Below are 23,833 nucleotides of genomic sequence, written 5' to 3'. Positions count from 1 at the left end.
CAGCAACATTTTGTGTTTTTCAGTGCTAGCCCGGTGAGGTGGAAGATTTGTAACAGGTAAGATACACTGCTCACAAGACTCTGTCAGATGCTGGAGTGCACATGCTGATGCTATTTGTCCACTCACAAAGCATCTTCCAGGTATTCTGGAAGCACTGGAATGTGCTCCTGAATTAAATCTGACACACAAAGCTCAATCACAGCTGGAAGCACTGAAAAGGTACTTCAGCTCATTTTCATGCCTTTTGTTGGCTAGCTTCTGGTACAAGGTTCTTTCAAGTATTGATAACAGAAACAAGATTTTACAAGCCAAGGGAATTTCTCTTGAATCAGAGGCAGCTCTCATTACTGATATAATTGAAGAAGTAAAACAACTTGGAGATCAGCGGCCCAGAATTCTACAGGAAGCATGTCTTGTAGGAGAAGGCATGGGAATTTTGCCACAATTACCAAAGAAGAAAGGCAAGAAGCGGAAAAGATTTCATGATGACACAGCTGAGGAATCATGTTCTACCATCTCTGAAAATGATCCAGAATCTTTATTCAGAAGGAATGTTTTTGATGCAACTTTGGACAATGTTATCTATGGATTAGAGTGTAGATTCAAAGCAACCAATACATTTGTTCTACATTCCATTCAGTCCTAAAATATGTGACACTAGAGCCTTAGGAACTGGACAAAGCTTGTAAATGTCTACTTCACAGGTATCCTACAGATCTTTCTGAGAATTTTCCTTGTGAAATGTTGCTTATGAAAAAAAATCTTCAAATCTACTTTTGGGAAAGAGTATGAACTACTCCCACTTATCTTATTAAATGAGATTTACAAAAAACAACTGCAACTAATTTTCAGTGAGGTGTGCATAGCCATATGGATCTTCTGCACACTGCCAGTGACTATAGCAGAAGCTGAAACAAGTTTCAGCAAGCTAGCACTCATCAAAAACTGCAGGCGTTCTACTATGGGACAAGAACGGTTAAGCCACCTTACTATTTTGTCTATCGAGTGTGAACTTGCAAAAAAAATTGACTTTGGAGTGATAATTCATGATTTTGCAATGAAAAAGGCCAGAAAAACAAAGCTTTAAGGGAATTGCTCTATTTATGAAATGTTTGTGACCATGTTGGTCCATTAGAACAAAAAAATCAAAACATTGATTGAATAATACCATTATTAGGACCAACAACCAAAAAGTTACAAAATAGTCATCAATGTAGAATGTAATTTCAGAATTAAAATAGAAAAATTTCAGTCATGATTCATGAGATTTTCTGTATGTGGCATGGTGTGTGTGTGGGAGGGGTCCTGCCTTACAAGTTTGTACTGGACCCAAAGAAATGATGGTTGGGCCCTGTCTGTGAGGCCTGATATAAGGTGTTCTGTAGGGGGATGGTGTGTAAAGCCTCAAGCATCATAAATTGGCCCTCTGCCTCAAATGTTTTAGACAGTAGAGTTCAGCAGCCTTTGAGCTGGGTCTGTTCCTTTGAATGGAGTCTTGGGTGGTGTTTGCACTTCTCAGTATCCCGGAAGCTGCTACTCATTCAGTCTGTCTTCTACAAAAAATGTGGATAGCAGCAGGTCCCTTCCTCACAATGGTGTTACAAGAATACATTAGTTAAAGAATGTGATTTGATCAGTGACTAGGGTGAGGAGGTCATCTTTTTATCCAAGACAGACACCTAGCTAGTTTTTTTTTAAGGATTGTGCTAACAGTCTCAGCTCTGGTTCTGGCATCCTGTGCCATGTTGACACTCATATCACCATCCTGTCCCCACAGGAGGTTACCTGGCAACTTCATGCAGATATATTTGCCCCATAGTTGGTGTTTGTTCATATGCCGTTACCAATAATGTTGTCTACGGTGACTTTCCAGTTGGCACTGCTTCTTTGGTGGAGTACTTGAGTTTGTCCTTACAGGCGTTTTTTCTCCTCTTTTTTGCCTTTGTTGGGCTCAAGTGGAGAGGGAAATGATTTCCAGGATGATGGTGAATCAGCTGGACTGCTGCCAGTGTGATTGCTGGAACTGGCCACATCATTATTCCTGGTGCCAAGTAATCAGTGTCAACCTGGAAAGCTCATTTTAGTGGGGTTATTTTTTTGCCACCTTCTCAATGCTTGGAGTGTAGCATCTACTCAGAGAGCATTCACAGAGTATGGCTCACTGGGTTTCTTGAAGGTCGGAGTCTTTTTTGTGGTGATGTTGGACTGCTTGAGCAGATGATATTTGATCCAAAAATCACTGGACTCTTGACACTTGAAGGAGAATGTGCATTGTATAAATCACTTATCAAGGATGTGATTCCCTTAATACAGGAGAGGCTTCACTTATACCCATGAGATATATCAATGAAAGGAATTAATTCATTGTAGGTCACTCAGGGATTGAATACTGAAGGTTTGGAATCTGCTACGATGAAGGTGGAAAAATATCTTGCCCATCTGTAAAGGGATGTCTCCCATTCTCCGTTTTCGGTCTTTTCCTTCCTTCCTCTCCCCACCCCCCCTTTGGAATAGCCAAATTGACAGAATTTTAAAAAATGTAGGAGGATTTCTTGGTAAAAAATTCCAGTTGGAAGCTCAGTGTAAGAACACTGAGTTAGGTGTTTGGCTGGTTCCATCTCACTTCCCTTGGCAGTGAGAGTGATCTAAAAAAGGACCATGGCTGCTTCATGTTTTCTATCCTTGCACAGGAGGATGAGGAGGTAAAACAGGCATGCACAGGAGGGATGGATACTGTAACAGGGTCTCTGCTGAGACCCTGTTGCTAAGGGAACGGGGGCAGCCGGAAATAATTACTCCACGAGGAGGGCGGGCCCTGGCCCCTAAGGAGCCAATGGCGATTAGACTACAGGGGATAAGACAGAGAAGAAGAGGAGGAGGGACGCCTTCGGGCACCGTAGTGGAAAGCACAGAGAGGCACTGCAAGAAAGAGAGAGCCTCCAGAGAGAAGGATCGGGAAAGTGGGACCCAACTCAGGATCAGAGGAAGCAAAGGGATCCTGAAGCCCAGACACCAGCTGACCTTGACTCAACAGGAACAGCGATGAGTGCCAGCAGAAGCGGAGCCTCACCACGGGCTGGAGCAGAGGCTGACATCAAAGTTCGGGGAGGCTACAGTGAGTTGAAGAGGTGGCGAGAGGGGGAGGACTTCTACCCAGACCCCTGAAGAGTCCTGGGGACTCTAGAACCCCCCACCCAAGGGGAGTGAGATGCTGAGGACCAGGAGATCAAGGGAGAGCCATGGAGCCTGCACATTGGTTCTGCCGGAGAAAGCTGCAGGTGGCGGTTGTAACAAGCCACTAATTGGCTCATTAGCGGCAATGATAGGACTAACTGCAGCTAATAGGGTAACTAGATAAAGGCGGTGTGGCTTTCATGGACCGTAACACTAGAAAGGGGGCTAGCCAGGAGGCTGGATACCCCAAGATTAACCCTTTGCACTGCGATCTCCCACAAAAGGGGAGTTCCCTGTTAACAACAGCAAACCACTGAATAAAAGCACTAAAAGTAAGTTTATTTCAGCGTGGTACTTCCCGCGGGTACTTTCTCCTGTAACAACCACTTCCTCCCTATTTCATTTCCTTAAGATCCAAGTCGTGACAGGCGGGAAATATGAGGATGGGGGGGTACTTGACGGACCCGCTGACAGATACTTTTAAAAAAAACCCTGATCTCACATTTGAGGTTTATGCAAAGCTACAGTATGGTCCATATTGATGTGTGGTAAAAAAAAGTCTTCTGCCTTCACTAATTGCGGTATTTGGGTTACTGGATAAAGATGTCAGAATGCCTTTAATGTTCTCATTGAGAGAAGTAGGAAATGGGTTTTCCTGGGCTATACGCAGCCTGGCAGAGCAAAGCTTTATTGGCACTTAAATAGGAAAAATGAACCTGAATGACGACTGTAATCTAGAACAGTAAGGGGGAGAAAGGTGGTCTCTCATGGAAGGGTTTGCCCTCTTGTGGTAGTGGGTTTAGAATGGAAAGGTTTGCATTCCTGCTGAAAGTCCATCAAGCTTTCTCAAATGACCTTATTTTTTGTGTAATACCCATGTGAGTGATCTTGTGTTGCCTCTCTGGCTGCTGCAGGGCTGCACTAACCCCACACAATCCCTCTTCAGGGAAAGAAAGTACCTGGGATCTATGAAAGACTGCTTTGAAGATATAATTTCCTTATGGCCCTTGCGTCTGCATGGCTGCATATCCTGCTCTAGTGGAGTTGGTGCAAAATATCTCAGTCCCACTTCTGCAATAGCTTCAACTATCCTTAAGTTTGGCCATCCTAATGCAGAGCTGGGCTATGTGGGAGTAAGAGTATAGTGCATTTTTATTCCGTGATTCTAATATTATAAAAGCTGTGGTTTGTCTGTCTGTCTGTGTCTGTCCATAACGCTTTATTTGCACTGATTGGCTATCTCAGCAGCCAATCAGAGTGCTCCAAGAGCATTCAGACTGCAGGTGGCGGTGAGCTGCCACCATGACAGCAGCAATAGAGGGCAGTGACCACCCCACCCAGCTCCATGAAGGAGCCGGAGGCAGCAGTGCAAGGCGGGTGGGGAATCAGCGTTGGACCTGGGGTAGTGGTGTGAGGGAGGTGGGGAACGGGCCCAGGCCCGCCGTGGCATGAGGGAAGAGCAGGCCATAGCGGTGGCGGCAGAGGGAAAGGAGCAGGGGAACAAGGCCAGCACAGCTGACCTCATTTCTCCCCCCCCGTCCTGCTCCCAGGAGGTGGTGGTGATGGAGTAGACAGAGGAGGGGACGAGGCTAGCAGTGCTGCCTCACCCCTCACCCCCCGCTCCCTGGATGCGACGGTGGGACGGGGTGTTGGGTGGGGGTGCTCTGTCCATGCCTCCTATCATGGGGAGGGGAAGAAGGCAGATACGGGCTGGGCAGATGCTGAGGGCGGAGGGAGTGGGCCTGGCTTGATGGTGGTGGGGAGGGTGGAGAAGGGGCAGGCAGTGTGGTGGGGGGATCACACCAGGCCCAACCCAGCCCAGCCTGGCCCAGCTCTGCAATGGTGGTGGGGAGGGTGCAGGTGCAGGCCCAGCTCCAAAATAGCAATGGTCAACTTGGAAGGGGGGGCATGCCAGGCTTGGCCCAGCCCAGCCCCACATCAGCAGCAGGAAGGGGAGAGCAGACCCAGCCCCAAAACAGCAGCAGGCAGGGTGAGGCGGTGCACTGGGCCCAGCCCAGCCCAGCCCTGAAGCAGCAGTGGGCATGGGGTTGCTGGGCCTGACCCCGCAATGGTGAGAAGGAGAGCCCACCCTCCAAAATGGTGGGGGGGGGGGGGCGCCAGGCCCAGCCTGGCCTGGTCCTGCAATGGCGGCATGGGGGGTGTGGGTCCAGCCCCGTAACAGAGGAATATGGGGAGCAGGCTCAGACCTGAAGCCGGGGGGCAGACACAGGCCTCTGTCCCACCCGCATCCCCCCAGTCATTCCTGACAGGCAATTGGCTAGTTATTTACATATTTGCCAAAACTTTCTGCAGAATTCTGAGAATCTTGTTCTTATTATAACCTTTTAAAAATTATTGCATGTGGTTTTGCCATCGAGGTATCTCTGACTCTACATAGTTTACACAATACATTTTAGTTTTCTAAAGGTAAGGTATAAATATAGATCTTTACTTTAACAGCTGCATTGAAATAATCGTCATGTTCATCTTTTTATCAGTATCCCCATAGGTATTGTGATACAACAGAAAAATGCAAAAGTATGCCAGATGACTTCCACACCAAAATACCTCAAAGTTCACAAATCTACCAGGTCAGCATGTTTTTGCATATACCAAATAAATTCTTGATATAGTACCACAAGTGTACTTTCTCGTCAGAAAGAGTTATGACAACTTTATAAACATATAACACTCTTTTCCATTTAGCATTTAACTATACCAAGTAGATGTTGCTTAAATAAGCCTGTGTCCATATGAAGGTCTTGGGCTGCAATGAGAGGATAACAAATATGATTTTTTTTCTTAATAAGCAGGCTGTAGACCCAGAGCAGCTTTCTCAGGATCCAGTAGGGCGACCCCTAATGCATCTGGCTGGTATTAAACATGCCACTGGTGAAGCTATTTACTGTGATGACATTCGTGCTGTAAAGGAAGAGCTCTTTTTAGCTGTAGTAACCAGTTCAAGACCCCATGCAAAGATTATGTAAGTACATAAATAAAAGTGTTTGCTATGTAAAAGGTTAAATCCTGAAGTCTTTGTGTAGGCAATGCAATTCCTATTAGTTTCAGTGGAAATTTTACTTTTATAGGGCCAGAGAAATACACCCAAAGTCACTTGGGGAACCAATTTTTTGTGGAAAGTAGATATCATGGATACTTTTTTTATTTGGAGTTGATGGAAGCAACTTTTTCATGAGTATTTTTCCACAATATATTTAAAATTTTGAGTAAGATGTGACATAATTTGAAAAAAAAGTTGCATGAAAGCTGCAGAATTGTTTATGCTGGTGGTCTCTTATCTATGCCCAAACTTCTGTGAAATCATTAGTCGATGTTTTTTTCCCCAAGATCGATTGATCTATCTGATGCCCTCAAACTGCCAGGAGTGGTTGATGTGATAACAGTGCAAGATATTCCAGGAACAAATGAATTCTGTTGCATTAATGAACCAGAGAGTGTGTTTGCAAACCATAAGGTATTTTTATTTGTTTCTTAACCTCATATAACTTATACTTAGTCAACTTTGGCTTAATTTAGCTTTTCGTGAGAGAAGCTTTTCTCAGTGTCTAAAAGTCTACAGTTTTTTGGTAAGCGTAAACAGATATTAAGCAGTTTATATATTGCACATATCTGAAAACTCCTTCAATTAATAAATAAATATATACCAAGAATTAAAGAATAAATATTCCTGTATAATGTACATTCTGCAGTTGCAAACTATTGCAACACTACTGCAGATGCATTCAAAAGTAGGATAGACTACAATATTTTTTTTTTGTCTGAACTGATTTTTAAGAAAAGCAAAATGTTGCATCAGTTATTATTTAATATATGATTAATTGATTGGATTTAAAGTTTTTGGCTTTTTTTCTTCTATGTCTTCCTCTGAGATGGAAAAAATTGATCTGTTATGAAAATCACATCCAAAAGAAAGAGAACATGAGTAAACTTAATAGAATGTTTGTGTTTTTGCTACTTGTGAAAGATGCCAGGCTTTTAAGTTCTGTATTGGCCGGCAGAACTTAGCAGATCCAACCTTTCACATCCAGATGACCAGGTATACATAATTAGGGATCTGCATCCCTCTGTTCAACTAATTATAAGAACAAAGAATGCAAAAAATAGAAATGAATGTGCAGGTCACAGGTCAAAACATGGGATCCAGAGGGACTGTTCCACCTGCTCCAAAAAGGAGGCCCTGGAGTAAGTGACAGCTTCCCAGAGGAACTTTGCCTGAATGTATGGCTTAGAATAAGAAACTAGCATTCGAAAGAGTCTCCAGTCCTCCTCCTGACTGCTGCGTGACTGGAAAAAGTTTTCAAGGAAGCCTTGCACTTTTGTGGAGCCAGATGGTGAGTGGTTACATGAAGTGTAGTCAGAAACCCAATAAGTTTCTGGAGGGCTCAGAAGGGGTACTGCAACTTGACACACTGGAAACAGGTAGGAAAACTGTTAGACAAGTTTCTGGGCATAAGGTGCCCTTTAATAAAATATATTACCGAACAAACTTTGCTTCTTAGTTATTCCCTGAATCATCAAAGCTACAATAGCACTACAACCCTACTAAGTAGGCAAGCACCCACATTTCCTCACCAGAGAAAGGGCAGATATCAGGGCATCAGAAATTATGTCAGCCGTTCACTCATGCTTGCCATTCCAGGTGCTAATTGATGTTTCTGGTGGGTAGATGAACTAACTTGTAGTACAGATTTGCCCATCAAGGATCCTGTTGACTTCAGATGATGGCAGTCAGGCCTGACACTTGATGTTGGAGCAGAGCACACAATGTGCAGCATGAAAGAGGAAGATGGAGCATAAAGATGCTCCTTATACATGGTTTAAATGCAGTCTGAATGTTGCATTCCTGCCTGGGGTGCACATAGGTGATAATACAAGTTGTCCTTTCAGAGAAGATACGCAACACTGAACTTTGGAGAACCAGAATATACAAATGGATAGGTAGCACCTGGCTGGGACCACTTGACATGTGCAAGAGGATCAGAGGACAAAGCACCCTTCACCTCCTATAGCACATGATATGTGCACTTCAGTGCCATCAGCTATAGTCCAGGTCTCTGGTAATACCACCAGAACCAGCCTACCAGGGACAGGGCGCATGCACCTCAATGGATGGTAGAATAGCTGCATCTTTGGGACCACTGGCTTCTCAGCTTAAACAGCTGTTAGTGGTTATAGTTGTAGTGAGAGGGCTTTGTGAGGTAGAAACCTGTCCAAAAGAGCTATAAAGTTTTACAAGAGTGAAGGATCTGGCTCTTTGTTTGGAACCCAAATCCTGCAGTAGGAGAATGGTCATCTGTGTAAAGTTATTTGCATGTCTAACTACGGGCAGTCCTTGGACTTTTGACACAATTGGTTCTTGAAAACTGTGTCAAATCTAAATGTTGTAACTCAGAACCAATTTTCTCATAAGAAACAATGTTATAAATGCAGGATTCGTTCCTGAACCAAGGCCTGATACCCTCTTCTTTCCAAAAATACCCCAGAATTTTGTACTCGATCAATTATTGATGAGTAATATAGCTACATCAATGTATTTATTATGTAAATATAAATTATATTGATTTAGAAGGACTTCTTTGAGGTGACTTTGCTGGATGTTTTGAAGGGCTCTTGGTTGGAGTTTTCTCAGGAGTCTTGGCTGCAGGTTTTTCTTAAAGAAAGTGTCCAAGGAAGTTTGGACAGATGTTCTCCAGGGAGATGGGCAACACAGTGAACTTGTTCGCTGGCGTGGTGTCACATTGGATCAAGCCTTATAAAGTTGAAACTGAAATTTGAAACAGGGTGTCAGTTTATAAACCTTGTAAGTGTGAAATGTTTTAAGTCAAGGGCTGCCTGTATTTGCAAGATTGTAACCCCAATTATTTCTTACATTGGAATATTTTTAATTATTATTTCTATTTTCTATTTGATTAAAGCATTATTGCTATATTTTAACATGGCTTTACCCAACTATATTTTGGGGTGTGTTGCAGGTGATTTGTGTGGGTCAGATTGTCTGTGCTGTGGTTGCAGATACAGATGTTCATGCAAAGAGGGCAGCTCTAAAAGTGAAAATAACATATGAAGCTCTGGAGCCTGTGATTTTGACTATTGAGGTAATATTTTCCCTGGTACTCATAGTTAGCCAGAAAACAAACAGTGTAACGTTCCCCACCCCCCACCCTCACCCCCAAAATATTCATCTGTTATGATTTAGTGGAAAGTTTTGAATATCTGTTATCTCAATCTGGAAATTCCTTAATTTAAAAATATGAAAACTGTCTGGTATCTCTCCTTAACTGGTCTAAGCAGAAAAGTATATGTTGGGCTGGTGGTCATAGTAATCATAATAAGCACTACTGAAAGGATATGTGAAGCACTGGAAACTTGATTTATTCTTTAAATTTTCTCCTTCACACTGCAGGAGGCAATAAAGAATAATTCATTCTATGATCCAGAAAGAAAACTAGAACAAGGAAATGTTGATGAAGCCTTTGAAACTGTTGATCAGATTTTGGAAGGTAAACTGATGCCTATGGCACAGAAGCTGCTTGTTATGCCTCTGTCTTTAATGACGAATGAACTAGTACTGTGAAGTACAAAACTCCAGAGCACACTGGAATGCTTTAGAAACTCAGAATCTGTTTAATGCTTTGGGTTCTGTATCACCAATACTTTTTTCTTTCTCCTGTCAAAACATTTTTACCAGTGAAGACCCCATAGTGCTATCTTCCTGAAATTTATACTTTTAACATAATTTCTAGAGTATTTTATTTTATTTATTGCTTATTTGCAGTGTTATCTTATATTTATCCTCCTTAAGAATTGCGTGGCTTTGCTAATTTGTTGAAAGGTGGCCTAATGGAAGAGCCACATTAAACAAGTTTTTACTTGCATTGAAATCGAAGCTTTAAAGATCTGTGTATCTTTTTAAGGCGAGTTATATATTAATGCTCAATGTATTATTAATACTTAATAAATTATGATAAACATGAGGAAATTTAGTACATGTTTAAAAGTAATCCATATACCACAGTCCTACCTTTTTGACTGTGAAACTTGATTTCTTTGTATTATTATGCTACGTTTGATTTTTACTTGTGCTTCATTTTATTATCCATTTCTTAGTATCTTTAAGATAAATAGCTACCTAGGTATTTCATATAAGCAGCTCTTCCCTTAATCAACTCACCCTCTTTGAGACAAAATAGATATAATTTGTCTGTATTATGTAATAGTGCTGGTTGAACTATCATCTTCCAAATATTTGAACACTGATTTTTTGTGTTTAAAATAAAAAGAAATAGCAGTAACAACAACTAAAACTAGCAGACATCTATTTCTTAGTCTGTTTTACTATAACAGAAATCTAAGACAATATATTACAATATGAACAAATTAAATTAAATATATATTTTTGTACTATATGTTGTCATCTTATTCTCTCCACGAGATATATTTTTTTATTTGTTTGTTTTTTGAACAGGGGAGATTCACATTGGGGGACAGGAACATTTCTACATGGAAACTCAGAGTGTTCTTGTTGTTCCAAAAGGAGAGGATAATGAAATGGATGTGTATGTGTCTTCACAGCATCCAACATTTACTCAGGTAATACAGTGCTATCACCATGTTGGCCAAAATTAAGATATAGGAAAAGCCCTAAAAGAGTCTTTTTATTATGTTTTAATGTACAGGATAGTGTTTCTCTTTTAGTGGCTAACTGGGAAGACATTCTTGTGATGTAGTAAAATGACTATCTGTACAGTCACTAGGGCTGTGTGAAGCTTTGGTTCCTGATTCGATTCAGTGGAGATTTGGCCCGATTCAATAGCCGAATCTAATCAGGAGACCCTTTAATCTCTCTGAATCAAATTGGAACCCTCCGAATTGATTTGGAGAGATTCAGAAAGATTCGATGATTCAGACAGAGACACAGCTTTAAATGTTTTTTCTACATACCTCGAGGTACCAGGCAGCTCATGAATGCTGCAGTGCTGGGGTGGATGGAGTGTCCCACAGGAGCGTGGGCAGGGCTCCTCAGCGCACTTGGCAGCAGACCCAGAAGTGGACCAGAAGCACCTCCAATCCACTTCTGGGTCTGCAAGGTAGTGTGCTGCCCCCCCCCCCCGGCTCAGCAACTGGTGCCTCCTGGGTCAGGGGGGGCATCCGGGGTCTTGAAATTCTAATGCCAGAGACAGATATATAATTATGCTGCTTCAAAAGCAGAGGGACTTGCTGCTCAGAAGTTTGCAGCAGCTGAACTGATATAAGTTTTGTTTGCCTACTCCTGTACTGGTATAACATCTTTTTCTGGAGAATTATATTGATACAAAATTATGAACTGATTTTGCAGGAACTAGTGGCTTCAGTTTTAAATGTCCCCTCCAGTAGGATAATGTGCCATGTAAAACGAGTTGGTGGTGGTTTTGGAGGAAAGGTGACCAAACCTGCTATACTGGCAGCTGTCACAGCAGTGGCAGCAAACAAGTAAGTGTGAAATTAAAAAAAACCAAAATTGTTATTTGAGGAATAAATGGTTAATGCCCTGTTATTTACATTGACACAAGAAACAAAAACTTGATTAGTTCAAGCCATTCATTATAACCGTTACGTCTTCTAATCTGGGAAAACAAAGAAGGTTAGCAAAATTCTTGTTTCTTTGCTACAGTAGGTTAACTTTTTCCAGTGATCAATGTCTGTGAGATAAATAGATACAATGCCTTAACTTTTGAATTGTACTAATTTATTCTCTGCCTGTGAATGTAAAATGACTGCTGGATTAAACCTCCACTTTACCCACAGAAGTGATGCCTTTGAATTAAATGGAACTACTCAGATGAGTATATGCTTGCGGGATTCTTTCCCTATACGATAGCTAATGGGGTTTTTAATATTTATTGTAGCTGAACTAAGTATCAAGAACAGTAGTTAATATTGTGTTTATATCAGTGATTGATTCCACCCCAATTAGCAGTGAACATTTTGTTTAATATAGAACTGGCCGTGTTGTTCGATGCATTCTGGACCGAGGAGATGATATGTTAATAACTGGAGGCAGACATCCTTTCCTTGGAAAATATCGAGTGAGTGGAAGGACTGCATACAAAAAATATATATTCCATTTCATGACCCTTTTTCTTGCTTAAAAAAAAAGACTTTCAACTGACCCTTTATCCTGAAAACATTCTTTCTGACTTAAGTGACTAACAGATTTACTTTATTTAATGTGTATATAAAAACAGTTGATTTGGATAAGTACTTGGGAGGGAAAAAAGCCTGACAATGTTGTAACCTGTTTTAGGTAGGATTCATGAATGATGGCAGAATAATAGCTCTGGATGTAAGATATTATAGTAACGGAGGGTGTACACCAGATGAATCCATTGTGGTAAGTAAGTGTTTTGTAAACTGATATTATTAAGAGAAGAAATTTGAAAGTTGAGTGAGTCAAATCCAAGCCTTGTATTCAAAGTATTTACCTTAATGTTTTCAGGGAAAAGCAAGAGTGTTTGGGGTTCTGCCCTCCTCCCCCCATTTCATTTACTGCCCAACTCCATTAAATATTGTGAGGGATCAAAGGGCAGTTAGACATGCCCTTGTCACTGGAAGTTAATGAGATCTGAGTGACTGACTCCTATTTGTACCACTGAAAATCTCACCTACCCTGTTTTCTAAGGGCATGGCTTCATGAGCAAGGTATCATGGGGTAAGACAAAATTTTCAGCATCTCAGCTACTCCATGATATCCATCTGTGCCAGAAGCAGGCAATTATTTTGGGTGGAGGGCTGCTTACTGAGTTTTGGCAAGCCATCGAGGGCTGCACGACAGGTAACCCAGGGCAGATAATATTAATTTTCTACATTTTTAGGGGCCCCGCAGGCCAGATAGAATAGCCTGGCGGGCTGCATCTGGTCCGTGAGCCACATTTTGCCCATCCCTGATCTATGTGCAGGTTTTTACCCTTCAGTAACTGCAAGGCAGTTCACCCTGCTTTCATTGAGAGTTGAGCAGCCTCACATTTACCATGGGGTAAGAGCAAGTACACTAGTAGTTATTTGGGAGAAGTTCACTAGCTTACCTTGTGATGCATTGCTCCTGTAACTATATACAGAAGATATTATTAACTATTAAGATTTTCAAGAGGCTGTTGCTGATATTTCTTGAAGATTCTTGTCTCAATTTTTCTATTGAAAAGACTATTCTGTCGGGGAAGGAGGACTCTGCAAATCAAACTTGGAAGTTTCCATTCATAAAGAACACGACTAATCATAGGCTTAGTAGAGTGTGTTAGCACAAACATATTTCTTGTGTTCTCAGTGAACGGGGCTGGTTTCCAAATGCAATTTTTAACAGATTCATGTTTTGTAAAGCCTTAAGTGGCTTGTGACCAAGCTGTCTTGTGAGGATGATAATAAAGAAAAAGTCAGTTATGTAGGTCAGACATGCTGGCAGGCTCTAGATACGCATGCTTGAGAAGGATGAACTCATGCATGTTGCCTACCAGAGCACAACTATACTGAACTTCCAGGCCCAAAAAAAGATTCCTCATTTTGATCAAGCTTTTGCCTAATGGGGGCCTTAAACTATATGTAATGTACACATGCAAATAAAGTTAGTAACTAATTCAGCTATTTCTCCACTGAAGATAATGGAGACTGCATTGCTAAGAATGGATAATGCATACATGATTCCCAACTTGCGATGCTGGGGCAAAGTCTGCAAAACGAATTTGCCATCAAATACAGCTTTCCGAGGATTTGGTTTCCCCCAGTCAGCCCTAGTTACAGAATCCTGGATAACAGATGTAGCAATCAAAACTGGTTTGTCACCTGAGAAGGTAAGAATTAGCAAGTACAATTTCACAACATTTATTTTTTGTAGTTTTACCTTTAAAAAAAATAGTTTTATTTTTAGATCAGCCTTCCAGTTACAATGCAACCTATTTCTTCCCTTTGTGCTATTTTTCCCTCCTCAGATTAGGGAGATAAACATGTACAAAAACGGTAATCAAACACATTACAAGCAAGAACTGGACCCAAATAACCTGGTTAAATGTTGGAATGAATGTATGGAGAAGTCATCTTATTACATCAGGAAAACAGCTGTGGACAAATTTAACAAGCAAAATTATTGGAAAAAGAAAGGGATTGCCATTATTCCACTGAAATATTCAATTGGATTTGATGCAATGTTTCTCAATCAGGTCAGTTTTGAAAATATTTGGATTACTTTTCTCTAAGGAACTTTAAAAGCTTTACAGGTAATAATTAAAACTCATGACACATTTGTGAAGTAGACAAATAGCATTATCTCAGTTTTACAGATAAACGGAGGTTATCTGTTCACTAAGGTTATATCTTCACCAAGCAAAGGGTCTCGGTGAATGATTCCTCTACATCAAAGGTTGGCAACCTTTTGCTGCTGTGGGCTTGGAGCCTTTTGCCTTGGACTGCAAATCTCTGCCTTCTGGAGCACCAATGTTGCCTGCGTTTACCCTTACTGCTGATCCCTGGCCCCTCTAGCATGTGGGTAAACTCAGACAAGAGACAGCAGCAGTGAGGGCTGTGGAGCGGGGAGGCTGTAGATGGGATGGGTAGCATGGCACAGCTGCGTGCAACCTGATCCCCTGTGCTGTCCTGGGTTAGGCCAGAGCTTTACATGCTAGTTCCAAATCTCTTTGCAAGCCAAACTTGGCATGTGGGCTACAGGTTGGCTGACCCCTGCTTTAATCCATGCAACCTGCGGTCTGAATACATTTTATTTGAAAAGCAAAATCTATGCTGGGATGCACTTGTGACTGTGCCTTTAAAGTTTTATTTAATAATTAATAATATATGTTCATAGAATGCTGTGGCCATTTAATATTCTGACCACCAGCTGGTTCTGGGTTGTACGTCATTCTATGCAATGTGATCACTTCATTTGATCATGTTTTTCTTTTAGTTTGCAATGTTATAATTTAACCAGCTTCTGCATTTTATTTTTTTCTAGGCTGCAGCTTTAGTTCATATCTATATGGATGGGTCTGTGCTGGTAACTCATGGAGGAGTTGAGTTGGGCCAAGGTATTCACACCAAAATTATGCAGGTAATACATAGACATATGTATATACACAGCAATATCACAATACATTACTAAATGGATCTAATAAATATATTAGAATAACCAAATGAAGCAGATTCCTTATTTTAATGTTTCTGTCTGGTTGGTGGCATTATCATGTATGATAATCAGTTTTATTACATACTGGCAAATGTATGTAATAAAATTATTTGTAAATACAAATAATAATTTCATTTTTTTAAAATTGCTATTATGTACTGCATTGATCTATTAGTTCCCCTGACAATCCTTGTGGTTTTAGAATCACATAGGACTATTTTTATAATGGGTTTTTTTTTCTTTCCCCAGTAAGAAAGATGCACATAAGGAGGGGAAATTGACAATTATTAGTGTAATTTTGATCACTAGAATTTTGCTTGCTTTTATTAACAAAGATAATATTTAATAATTTTAAATACCTTGGCAAAGCTGAAACAAGATTTTATAATTTCAAAGTAAAGAAAATGGGTAACCTGTGTGTTTGATAACTGATTAAAAATAAATTTCCCATTTTCCCCACAATAGGTTGCCAGCCGTGAATTAAAGATACCAACTTCTTTTATCCATATCTGTGAAACAAGCACAGTTACTGTGCCTAATACACGACCTACAGCAGCATCTATTGGTACCGATATAAATGGGATGGCAGTGAAGGTTATATTTCTTTTCATTCACTTCCTGTTTCTTCCACGTAGACCTCCTCACATGCATCTGTTTAGATCAGTGCTTCCCAAACTTTTCCGCAGCATGGCCCATTTATGGCCTCATTTCCTCAGTATTACCCCTCGCTCCCAATCCACAACCCGCCCCCCATTCTCATGACCCTATCTGCTGATGTTGTGACCCCATTTGGGGTCATGACCCACAGTTTAGGAACCGCTGGTTTAGATATACTACTGTTGTTTGTTTTATACTAGCAGTATAGTAGCATCCAAAATTTGGTAAGCATTATGTAGACACACAGGAAGAGTTTGCTATGTTGATCAGATTAGAAAATTCTGTAAAGATAAATGATTGTGGAAAATATATAGCTCCATTAAAAGAAACCCCAGTTCTTCTCTGGGATGCATACAGACGAATTCAGTATTTTTTGGTAGAAGCTGAATGCTTATTGTCTGTTTAAAGAAGTTTCTAAATGTTCTGATGCTCCCATCTCTTGCTGGTGTAATCCTCTAAAAAAACTCAGCAGTTCTAGATTTTATTGTATCTAAGTTAGCATGCTTTTTGATAATAGAGACCAGGCCAAATACCTGCTGATATAAGCAAGAGCCTTTCAACTCACTGCACTAAACATTGAATTGAGCCCTTACTACCCTTGTTCTGCTGGTCTGTGTGTATAGCTTGTAATTTCATAAATAAATCTGAAGTTAATGTTTCGGGTTTCAAGAAGATATTTGTTAACTCAGGACTTTCAAATTGGATTTTTAAAATACTATAAAATATTTTTACATTTCAGACTTATCTTTATGTACACTCATAATTGTTCCCATCTTTTATTATAAATAGAATGCTTGTCAAACTCTTCTGAAACGCCTTCAGCCGATCATGGATAAAAATCCTGAAGGAACATGGAAAGATTGGGTAAAAGTCTATTTTATATTCCTTGTGAAAATATTTAACTAATAGTTAGGAAATGTACTTAAGCAACCTTATTAACAATAAAAAAACACGGAAGATGGAGATGGAAGATCATCGTATCAGGCACCTAACCACTTGAACATAATACTTACACACAGTCTTAGGCCTCAGAGGCTAGAAATAGACATTGCCAGCTGTGCTGGAATGTGGATCAGCAGTGCTGGAATGTGTGGAATCAGCACAGCTGATCTGCTTCATTGGATGAAACACACATTGCTTGTTGATGCTGTGGCACAACAGGTGATGTGTTCCCTAGGCTTGAAATGCCCAGTAATGCACCCCACTGGAATTTTCATGCACGATCAGACCGTTTAAATTAACAGCAAAATTAACAGAGTTGGTATTTAAAGCTGTCTTCCTACAGACCCAGTACTGAGATTGTTAAGAGCATGCCTGCAGTTAGATTTCCCTTCTGTGGACATACATGCATCTATATGTGTTGTGTTGAGTCACTTAGAGCTTTAGGAGATACAGGGCAGGTATGACAGGGCAGAAGGGAGCTAGTATTGAAAGTATTTTAAAGCCTTTCCTTTTTCCCATCCCATTATCTGTTCACTGTGCCTGCCTAGCTTTTGTATCCATTCCTAGCCTAAACCTGTGGTTTAGCCTTGAGCCCTGCTGAGGTGAACTCAAGGCAGACTCAGAGAACTGGGATTATACCTAGGGAGGAGCTGCCTGGTGAGCCCCCAAGGTTCCAGAAGCTCAAGAGGGATCAAGGTCCAGGAGGGACAGTAGCCTGGGACTGCCAGAGCCAGTGAGTCTGGTGATCTTGACTGGTCCAAGAGTGGGGACAGGGCCCAGGAGGGGCCACAGGTCCCGGGGGCCACTGCTGGGAGCTGCAGTTAAGTAGGCTGGAGCCTAAAAGCCAAGTCCAGTATTGTGGGCCTGTGCTCAAAGGGCCCAGCAGGTGCAAGAGGGGAGGGCACTGATAAGGCTGAGCCCCCTACAATAGAGTGTGATGATGCAGTAACACCTTCGAGGCTTGGTGCATGGTGTAAGGATGGAACGGACCCACACAATTAGCCCTTAAAGTTACAGGCACCTTGAAGAGGCATGGTCAGGCCAAGAGAGCTTATTGAGCCTGACAGCATAGTTGAAACTAGTGGGGTGCAAGGAACCCTGTTAGAGATTTAGCAGGACTGGGGCTCACTCTAAGACCCATAGGAAGCCTCCCTTATTCAATCTTTAACAAGATCAAGGCATGGCAGATGAGCAATTGAGGGAGGGCAGTATTAGAGGCAGAGCCAAACAGGAGCCTCATGGCCACCAGCAGGCATCATGACCACCCCTGGGACTTGGACCTGTCACAGCTAATCCCACATGTATTGAGTCAAGGGTAAATAAATTTGCCCAAGATGGAGCTATGCCTCCTCCTTTTAAGGCAGGATAAAACAAGAAAAGGGAACTATGCCTGTGATATGAGAGTGTATATGTTGGATGACATTTAGAGCTGGTGATGGTTTACGTGGCTGATTAACTCTAGGACCACAAAAACATAGGTGCTGAGGAAATTTTAAAGAAAGAATCCTTTGTAGGTGTTTCTTCTTTAGAGGTCAGTAAGTATTTTACTAAGGAAATATAATGAAAGGTTTAGTCATCCACTGAAGAATTATTGTATTTAAAGATTGAGTCTCTAAAATATATCTGTATATACTTTGATCTTAATTTTAATGCAGGGTCTTATCTCTGTCTTTGCCGTGAGTGTGTTTCCAGTGTCCATGTTGGAAATTAGTGAAACGTGACCAGCACTTGCTGATTAAACTATTATGATTTTTCATCAGGATTTTCATTTTACCTTCTAATAAAAACTCTATCCTGTAGGTTACAGAAGCTTTTCACCAAAGCATTAGTCTTTCAGCTACTGGTTTCTTCAGGTAAATTTTCTTTTTTTCCCTTAAAGTGTTAGTGACTGTGGTGAAGTGGGTATCCCTGCTAGCCTCAGCTAGCCCCCCACCTGCCTCTGGGCATGCCACCCACCTGTCTTGCCCGCCACACCTTGTTGGAATAATAATATGCTGTTAAATAAGGTGGGAGGTTGCCCATTACTGCACTCCCATATTTGGGTGTGTTTGCGGCTCTGTGCCTCCCCTACACCATGGCCCAAGACTCCCAGATGTTATCCAGATGTTCTTGTGCCCCCAGTCTACAGCCAGAGCATGCTTAGGTCACACCGTCAGGCCTGTCACACACACAGTCATAACACCCACATCTCACTTGGGCCTCACTCACCCCACCCTCTCTCACAGAGTCCTTTCTCGCATCAACAACTTATGCCACCTTGCTCCCTCTTGAAGTGGGCACCCTTTGGCCATAGGCTTAGCTAGTCCATTCTTTGGGTGGCAGACGTACCGTCTGTTGGGTCTCTCCCGTGACCTTTACCGGGGTATTGGCCAGCCAATTACCCGACCAGGTCTAAGCACACTTGGGCCCCTTTTGGGGCAACACTCAGGGTCTGGATGTGTACTGGGCCCTCAGCCCTCTATTTCTTCTCCCCCTCTGCACAGGGCTCCACAACGACCCCTCTGTTTGGGGTCTCGGGGCTTCCCTCCTTGGGTGGGCTCAGGTGGCCATAGCCATGCCTGGCCGCCTCTACCTCCGTTGTCACCTGACCCACCGAAAGGTGGGAGCTGGGGTTCGGGCACCCTAACCCACCTTTCACCGGGGTGGTAACTGGCCTGGCATTTCCTGCACCCCTTCTCCAGCACGTGGCTGGGTTGGGTAGAAGCTATGCCCGTGTGGCCTGAGGCAGCATGCAGGAAGATAGTGTGGCACCAGCTCAGCCCTGCCACATCAGGGACTCAGGGCAGGGGAAGGGGAGCAGGGTAAAGGGGGCCATGGGTTATCTGGGCCTGGTCATGTTGGTGCTGTGCCATGTTCCCCACTTCTCCTTGTATCCTCCTCCCCTGCCCTGAATCCCTGGCACATGGCCAGCCTGGGCCAGACCAGTGCCGTACTGTATTCCTGTACACAGCTTTGGGCCACGTGCATGCAGCTGACATTGCTCCTGCCCAACCCAGTCATGTGCTGGGGACTTGGGGTTGGGCAGGAGCCACACCAAGGTTGGGCAGGAACCACATCAGCTTCTCCACCTGTATCCATGTGGTACAGCCCAAAGTAGCATGCAAAAACACAGCATGGCACCACATTAGTGACACCCATGCCTCTACCAGGACCTGGCCTGGCAAAGCCTGGATAACCCACAGCTCTTGGCACTCCTCCTGTACCCCCTCCCCTACCAGTGGGGTGAAACTTACCTGAGCTTCAACTTGCTGGGGGCTGGGCTATCTGGTCTATGAAGAGCTGCAAGGTTCAAGCTGAGTGCAGACAGCCTCACTGAGCAGAAGCCTGACCACAGCTAAGTGCCCCCTGGCTTGGAATGTACACTGGGAGCTGCATGGTGGGGCAGGGGAGTGGCTACCGCTGCTGCAGCCAGCTATGGCATAGGGAAGGGAGAAGGTGAGAGGCACCAAAAGCCAAGGCAGCCACAGGCTGGATATAGTTCTCCTTCAGGGGAGCAGCCACAGGCTCAATTGAATCATGTCGCGGTCCAGATCCAGCCTGCAGGCCATATTTTTGCCTATTCCTGTCTTAGATGGTCATCAGAGGGGCACACCACTTCAAAGACAAATAGACAGACCAAATAGACAGACCAATAGTAGACAAATACAAACCAAATACATTCTGTTCGTATTTCTAGAAAATCAGGTTGGTATTTTGTAGGCCTGTGTCCCTGGGACAAGGGCTCCACACTGCCCCTCATTCAAGTGGCATCACTTTGAATACCCTGAATACTGAAGATTTTAATTTGGGCTGTTGGAGGCTGGGGGTGATACTTAACATTTTCTTCCTTCATTCGCAAAAGAAAAATACACAAGGATGAACACTGAAAGTGATGTAATTAATTTCAATAGAAGTCAAATCACCAGTAATTTGAGAGGCCATTATTAGATCTTTGCGCAGTACTCACTCCCACTGAAGTGGATTCACTTCATCCACATGCCTTAAAGGTCTGAGTGGAATGTTTATCCAAATGCACAGAAAATTAAGTATTTCAGGAACATTTGGCTGTAGAAGAGGTGCTTATCACCTAGATCCTATGCCTACATGACATTCATATGCACTGGTGAGGCCACATCTGGAGTACTGTGTTCAGTTTTGGGCCCCCCACTACAGAGTGCAACAAAAATGGTGAGGAGACTCGGGACATGACTTATGAGGAAAGACTGAGGGAACTAGGCTTATTTTGTCTAGAGAAGAGAAGACTGAGAGGGGATTTAATAGCAGGCTTCAACTACTTGAAAGGGGGTTCGAAAGAGGATGGAGCTAGACTGTTCTTAGTGGTGGAAGATGACAGAACAAGGAGCAATAGTCTCAAGTTGCAGTAAGGAAAGCTTAGGTTAGATATTGGGAAGAATTTTCTTCCCAAGGGGGATAGTAAAACACTGGAACAGGTTACCCAAAGAGGTTATGGAATCTCCATCCTTGGAGATGAAGATAGACAAACTTTGGCTGGGATGATCTAGTTGGGTTGGTCCTGCTTTGAGCAGGAGGTTGGACAATTAACCTTTTGAGGTCCCTTCCAGCCCTAACTTTCTATGATTTCTACCATTTCTATGATCTACCTGTATCTAATGTATTAATGCAAATAAATTTTGGAATAACTAATTGTTTGTAATTGTTTGAGAATTGTTAAAGTTCTATGTATGTAGCACTTTAAATGTGTGTTAAGGAAGGTGTTGTAGTTCTGCCTGAACTCCTCCTTTCTGGATACTCATGAGACAGATATGTTTGGACCTATATCCTGCACCCATTAACTTCTAAGCTCTTGCGGGCCTAGGCAAGCTCCAGCCACACTTTCTAGCACTGGTCTATTAGACACATTTCCCAATCATAGGCCCCACAGTCCAACTGCCTTGGATCACCAGACTCAATGTAAAATAAAGAGAATCAAGGCATACTACAAAACACTGCAGTAAGTCAAATGCACACTCTCAAGAGTTTCATTCTTGTTGATATCTCCTTTTCTAATTTAACTTTTTAAAGTTGTGTGACAATAAAAACAAGTTAGACCCACTAACTTTTTAGAGAACCAATCATTCCTTTCTTTGCAAATAGAGCACAAGACATAGATTTAGCAAAATAGGCAGTCAAAATAGGCAGTCCCATTCCTCAGACCATGTTCCATTGTGTTCTCTGAACCTCCCAGAGTTTGTTTTCAAAAAAGGCAGTTCTAACCTTGTATCATTGTTCTACAACTCTCATTCCTCCACCTTCAGGTAAAGTAAAAATGATACTCTTCTAGTCTGCAACCACCCCATTGTTCTTCCTATTTGAATAGAAGGCCATGTAAGTTAATGACACTCCAGTGTTGATTTCTAATGGCTTATTACTTTACATAGAGGCATTCAATATTGCAATTTCATAAAATCAAGTAGAATCCATAATTTCATGTGGAGCAAGTTCCTCAAACTGTCATAAAAAGATTTTTTTCCCCTTCAACAGAGGCTATGATACGAACATGAACTGGGACAAAGGAGAAGGTCGACCATTTGAATATTTTGTTTATGGAGCTGCTTGTTCTGAGGTCGAAATTGACTGTCTAACAGGAGATCATAAGGTAAGGATAGCACTATTAAGCCTCATAAAAGCCCTTTAAAGTAGCAAAGTAGTTTTCGTCCATTTTTATTTATAGAAACTGAGGCAGAGAGAAGTTTTAATTCCTTGCTAATCTTCGTATAAGAAGTCTTGATTCAAAATTAGTATAGAATGCAACTATCCTGATTCCCATTCTCCCATCTTTATCACTAAACCATGCTTTCTCTTAAAGCAGAGCAAATAGCTTGTTGTTTTGTGAATTTACAATATTGTTCAAAGTGTTTATATACATTTAGCATCATAGTATTTGAAATAGCATCCTGCTACATATACTCAAAGGTTTGTCTGCTTGCTTTAAGGATAAAAATTAAGTTTACATACATTTTACATGTGCTAGTACTGCAGAATGAACAAAACTGTTGGAGTGCACAGAGGATTGTTCTGGCTCATTCATCATTAATGGGCTTACTAAATGAAAATTTGATCCTAAAAATGCTTGCTTATGTATAATTCCAGTGACTTCAGTCAGGGTACTTTCTCATAAGAATTGAACCAAATTCCGTCCTAAGTTTTATTGATTTTTAACACCATTGATTTTTTTTTTTTGTTACCTTCATAATCTGTTGATAATGATGATATATTAGACCAGGGCCATTTGTCCCGTGGACTGCTGCAGCAGGAGCCACACACCACAGAAGCAGCACTAACAAGGGCCCTGGGCCCGTCAGGCTCCACACCCCATGTGTACACGTGTGGGTGGGTGCTACCCCCCTCCCTCCTCACTGTATTATGCATGTGGGTAGGTGCTCTTACCATATGCATACACAGACACTCCCCCATGAAGCGTGGTATCCTGCCTCACCTTTAGCTCCCTGTAGCTTCTCCTATGGTAATGTGCTGCAGGACCATTCCAGGCTTCTGGCACTGCCGGATTGTACCATGTTGGGCCAGGTATACAGCAGAAGCCAGAAGAGAGAGGCAGAGCCTAGGGGCCCTGGCTGCCACTGGAGGAAGAGCAACAGGGGCAACAGCAGCCAGGTGGGAGCCCAGGGGTCTGAATGTTTATCCTTTGCAGGCCTCATATGGTCCATGGGCCACCAGCTAGAGTGGACAGCCCTTTATTAGGTAAAAAGGACCGGACATGTCATTCATATTACAGAGTGAATTTGCAGGGCTGGCAATTACTAAAAAAAAATGTTAACTGAGCAATATTATATATATACCATTAACATGAGGTAAACTTGAAAATCTGAAGTCATATTTGTAGTCAGCCTGTTGAGATCCAGTAACATTTCATTAGTTCCCTGAAGCTGATGTGTG

The 23,833-nt window shown here is 42.2% G+C and overlaps 1 protein-coding gene and 1 long non-coding RNA gene across 2 annotated transcripts in view; one reads left to right on the top strand and one right to left on the bottom strand.

The window, feature by feature from the left end:
* Nucleotides 1-23,833, top strand: part of LOC109322746 (aldehyde oxidase-like) — a 63,422-nt gene that overhangs the window by 35,680 nt on the left and 3,909 nt on the right. The window contains exons 16-31 of the mRNA XM_019553908.1: nt 5,673-5,765; nt 5,988-6,157; nt 6,523-6,649; nt 9,168-9,290; nt 9,599-9,695; nt 10,661-10,785; nt 11,531-11,664; nt 12,173-12,260; nt 12,479-12,565; nt 13,824-14,015; nt 14,154-14,381; nt 15,170-15,265; nt 15,806-15,934; nt 16,787-16,861; nt 18,740-18,792; nt 22,421-22,535. Coding sequence (XP_019409453.1) covers nt 5,673-5,765; nt 5,988-6,157; nt 6,523-6,649; nt 9,168-9,290; nt 9,599-9,695; nt 10,661-10,785; nt 11,531-11,664; nt 12,173-12,260; nt 12,479-12,565; nt 13,824-14,015; nt 14,154-14,381; nt 15,170-15,265; nt 15,806-15,934; nt 16,787-16,861; nt 18,740-18,792; nt 22,421-22,535 — 1,932 coding nt within the window. The remainder of the gene's footprint in view (nt 1-5,672; nt 5,766-5,987; nt 6,158-6,522; nt 6,650-9,167; nt 9,291-9,598; nt 9,696-10,660; nt 10,786-11,530; nt 11,665-12,172; nt 12,261-12,478; nt 12,566-13,823; nt 14,016-14,153; nt 14,382-15,169; nt 15,266-15,805; nt 15,935-16,786; nt 16,862-18,739; nt 18,793-22,420; nt 22,536-23,833) is intronic.
* On the bottom strand, nt 14,655-23,193 carry LOC109322747. The gene is made up of 3 exons (XR_002104476.1): nt 23,182-23,193; nt 21,419-21,421; nt 14,655-14,740 (listed from the first exon to the last, which is right to left on the bottom strand). It is a non-coding gene; the product is annotated as an uncharacterized LOC109322747 (long non-coding RNA).

This window comes from Crocodylus porosus, unplaced genomic scaffold, assembly GCF_001723895.1.
Source record: "Crocodylus porosus isolate Cpor-Errol unplaced genomic scaffold, CroPor_comp1, whole genome shotgun sequence".
NCBI classification, from domain to species: domain Eukaryota; kingdom Metazoa; phylum Chordata; order Crocodylia; family Crocodylidae; genus Crocodylus; species Crocodylus porosus.
The sequence above is the reverse complement of the archived record's forward strand: the minus strand, read 5'-3'. Positions and strand labels throughout refer to the sequence as shown.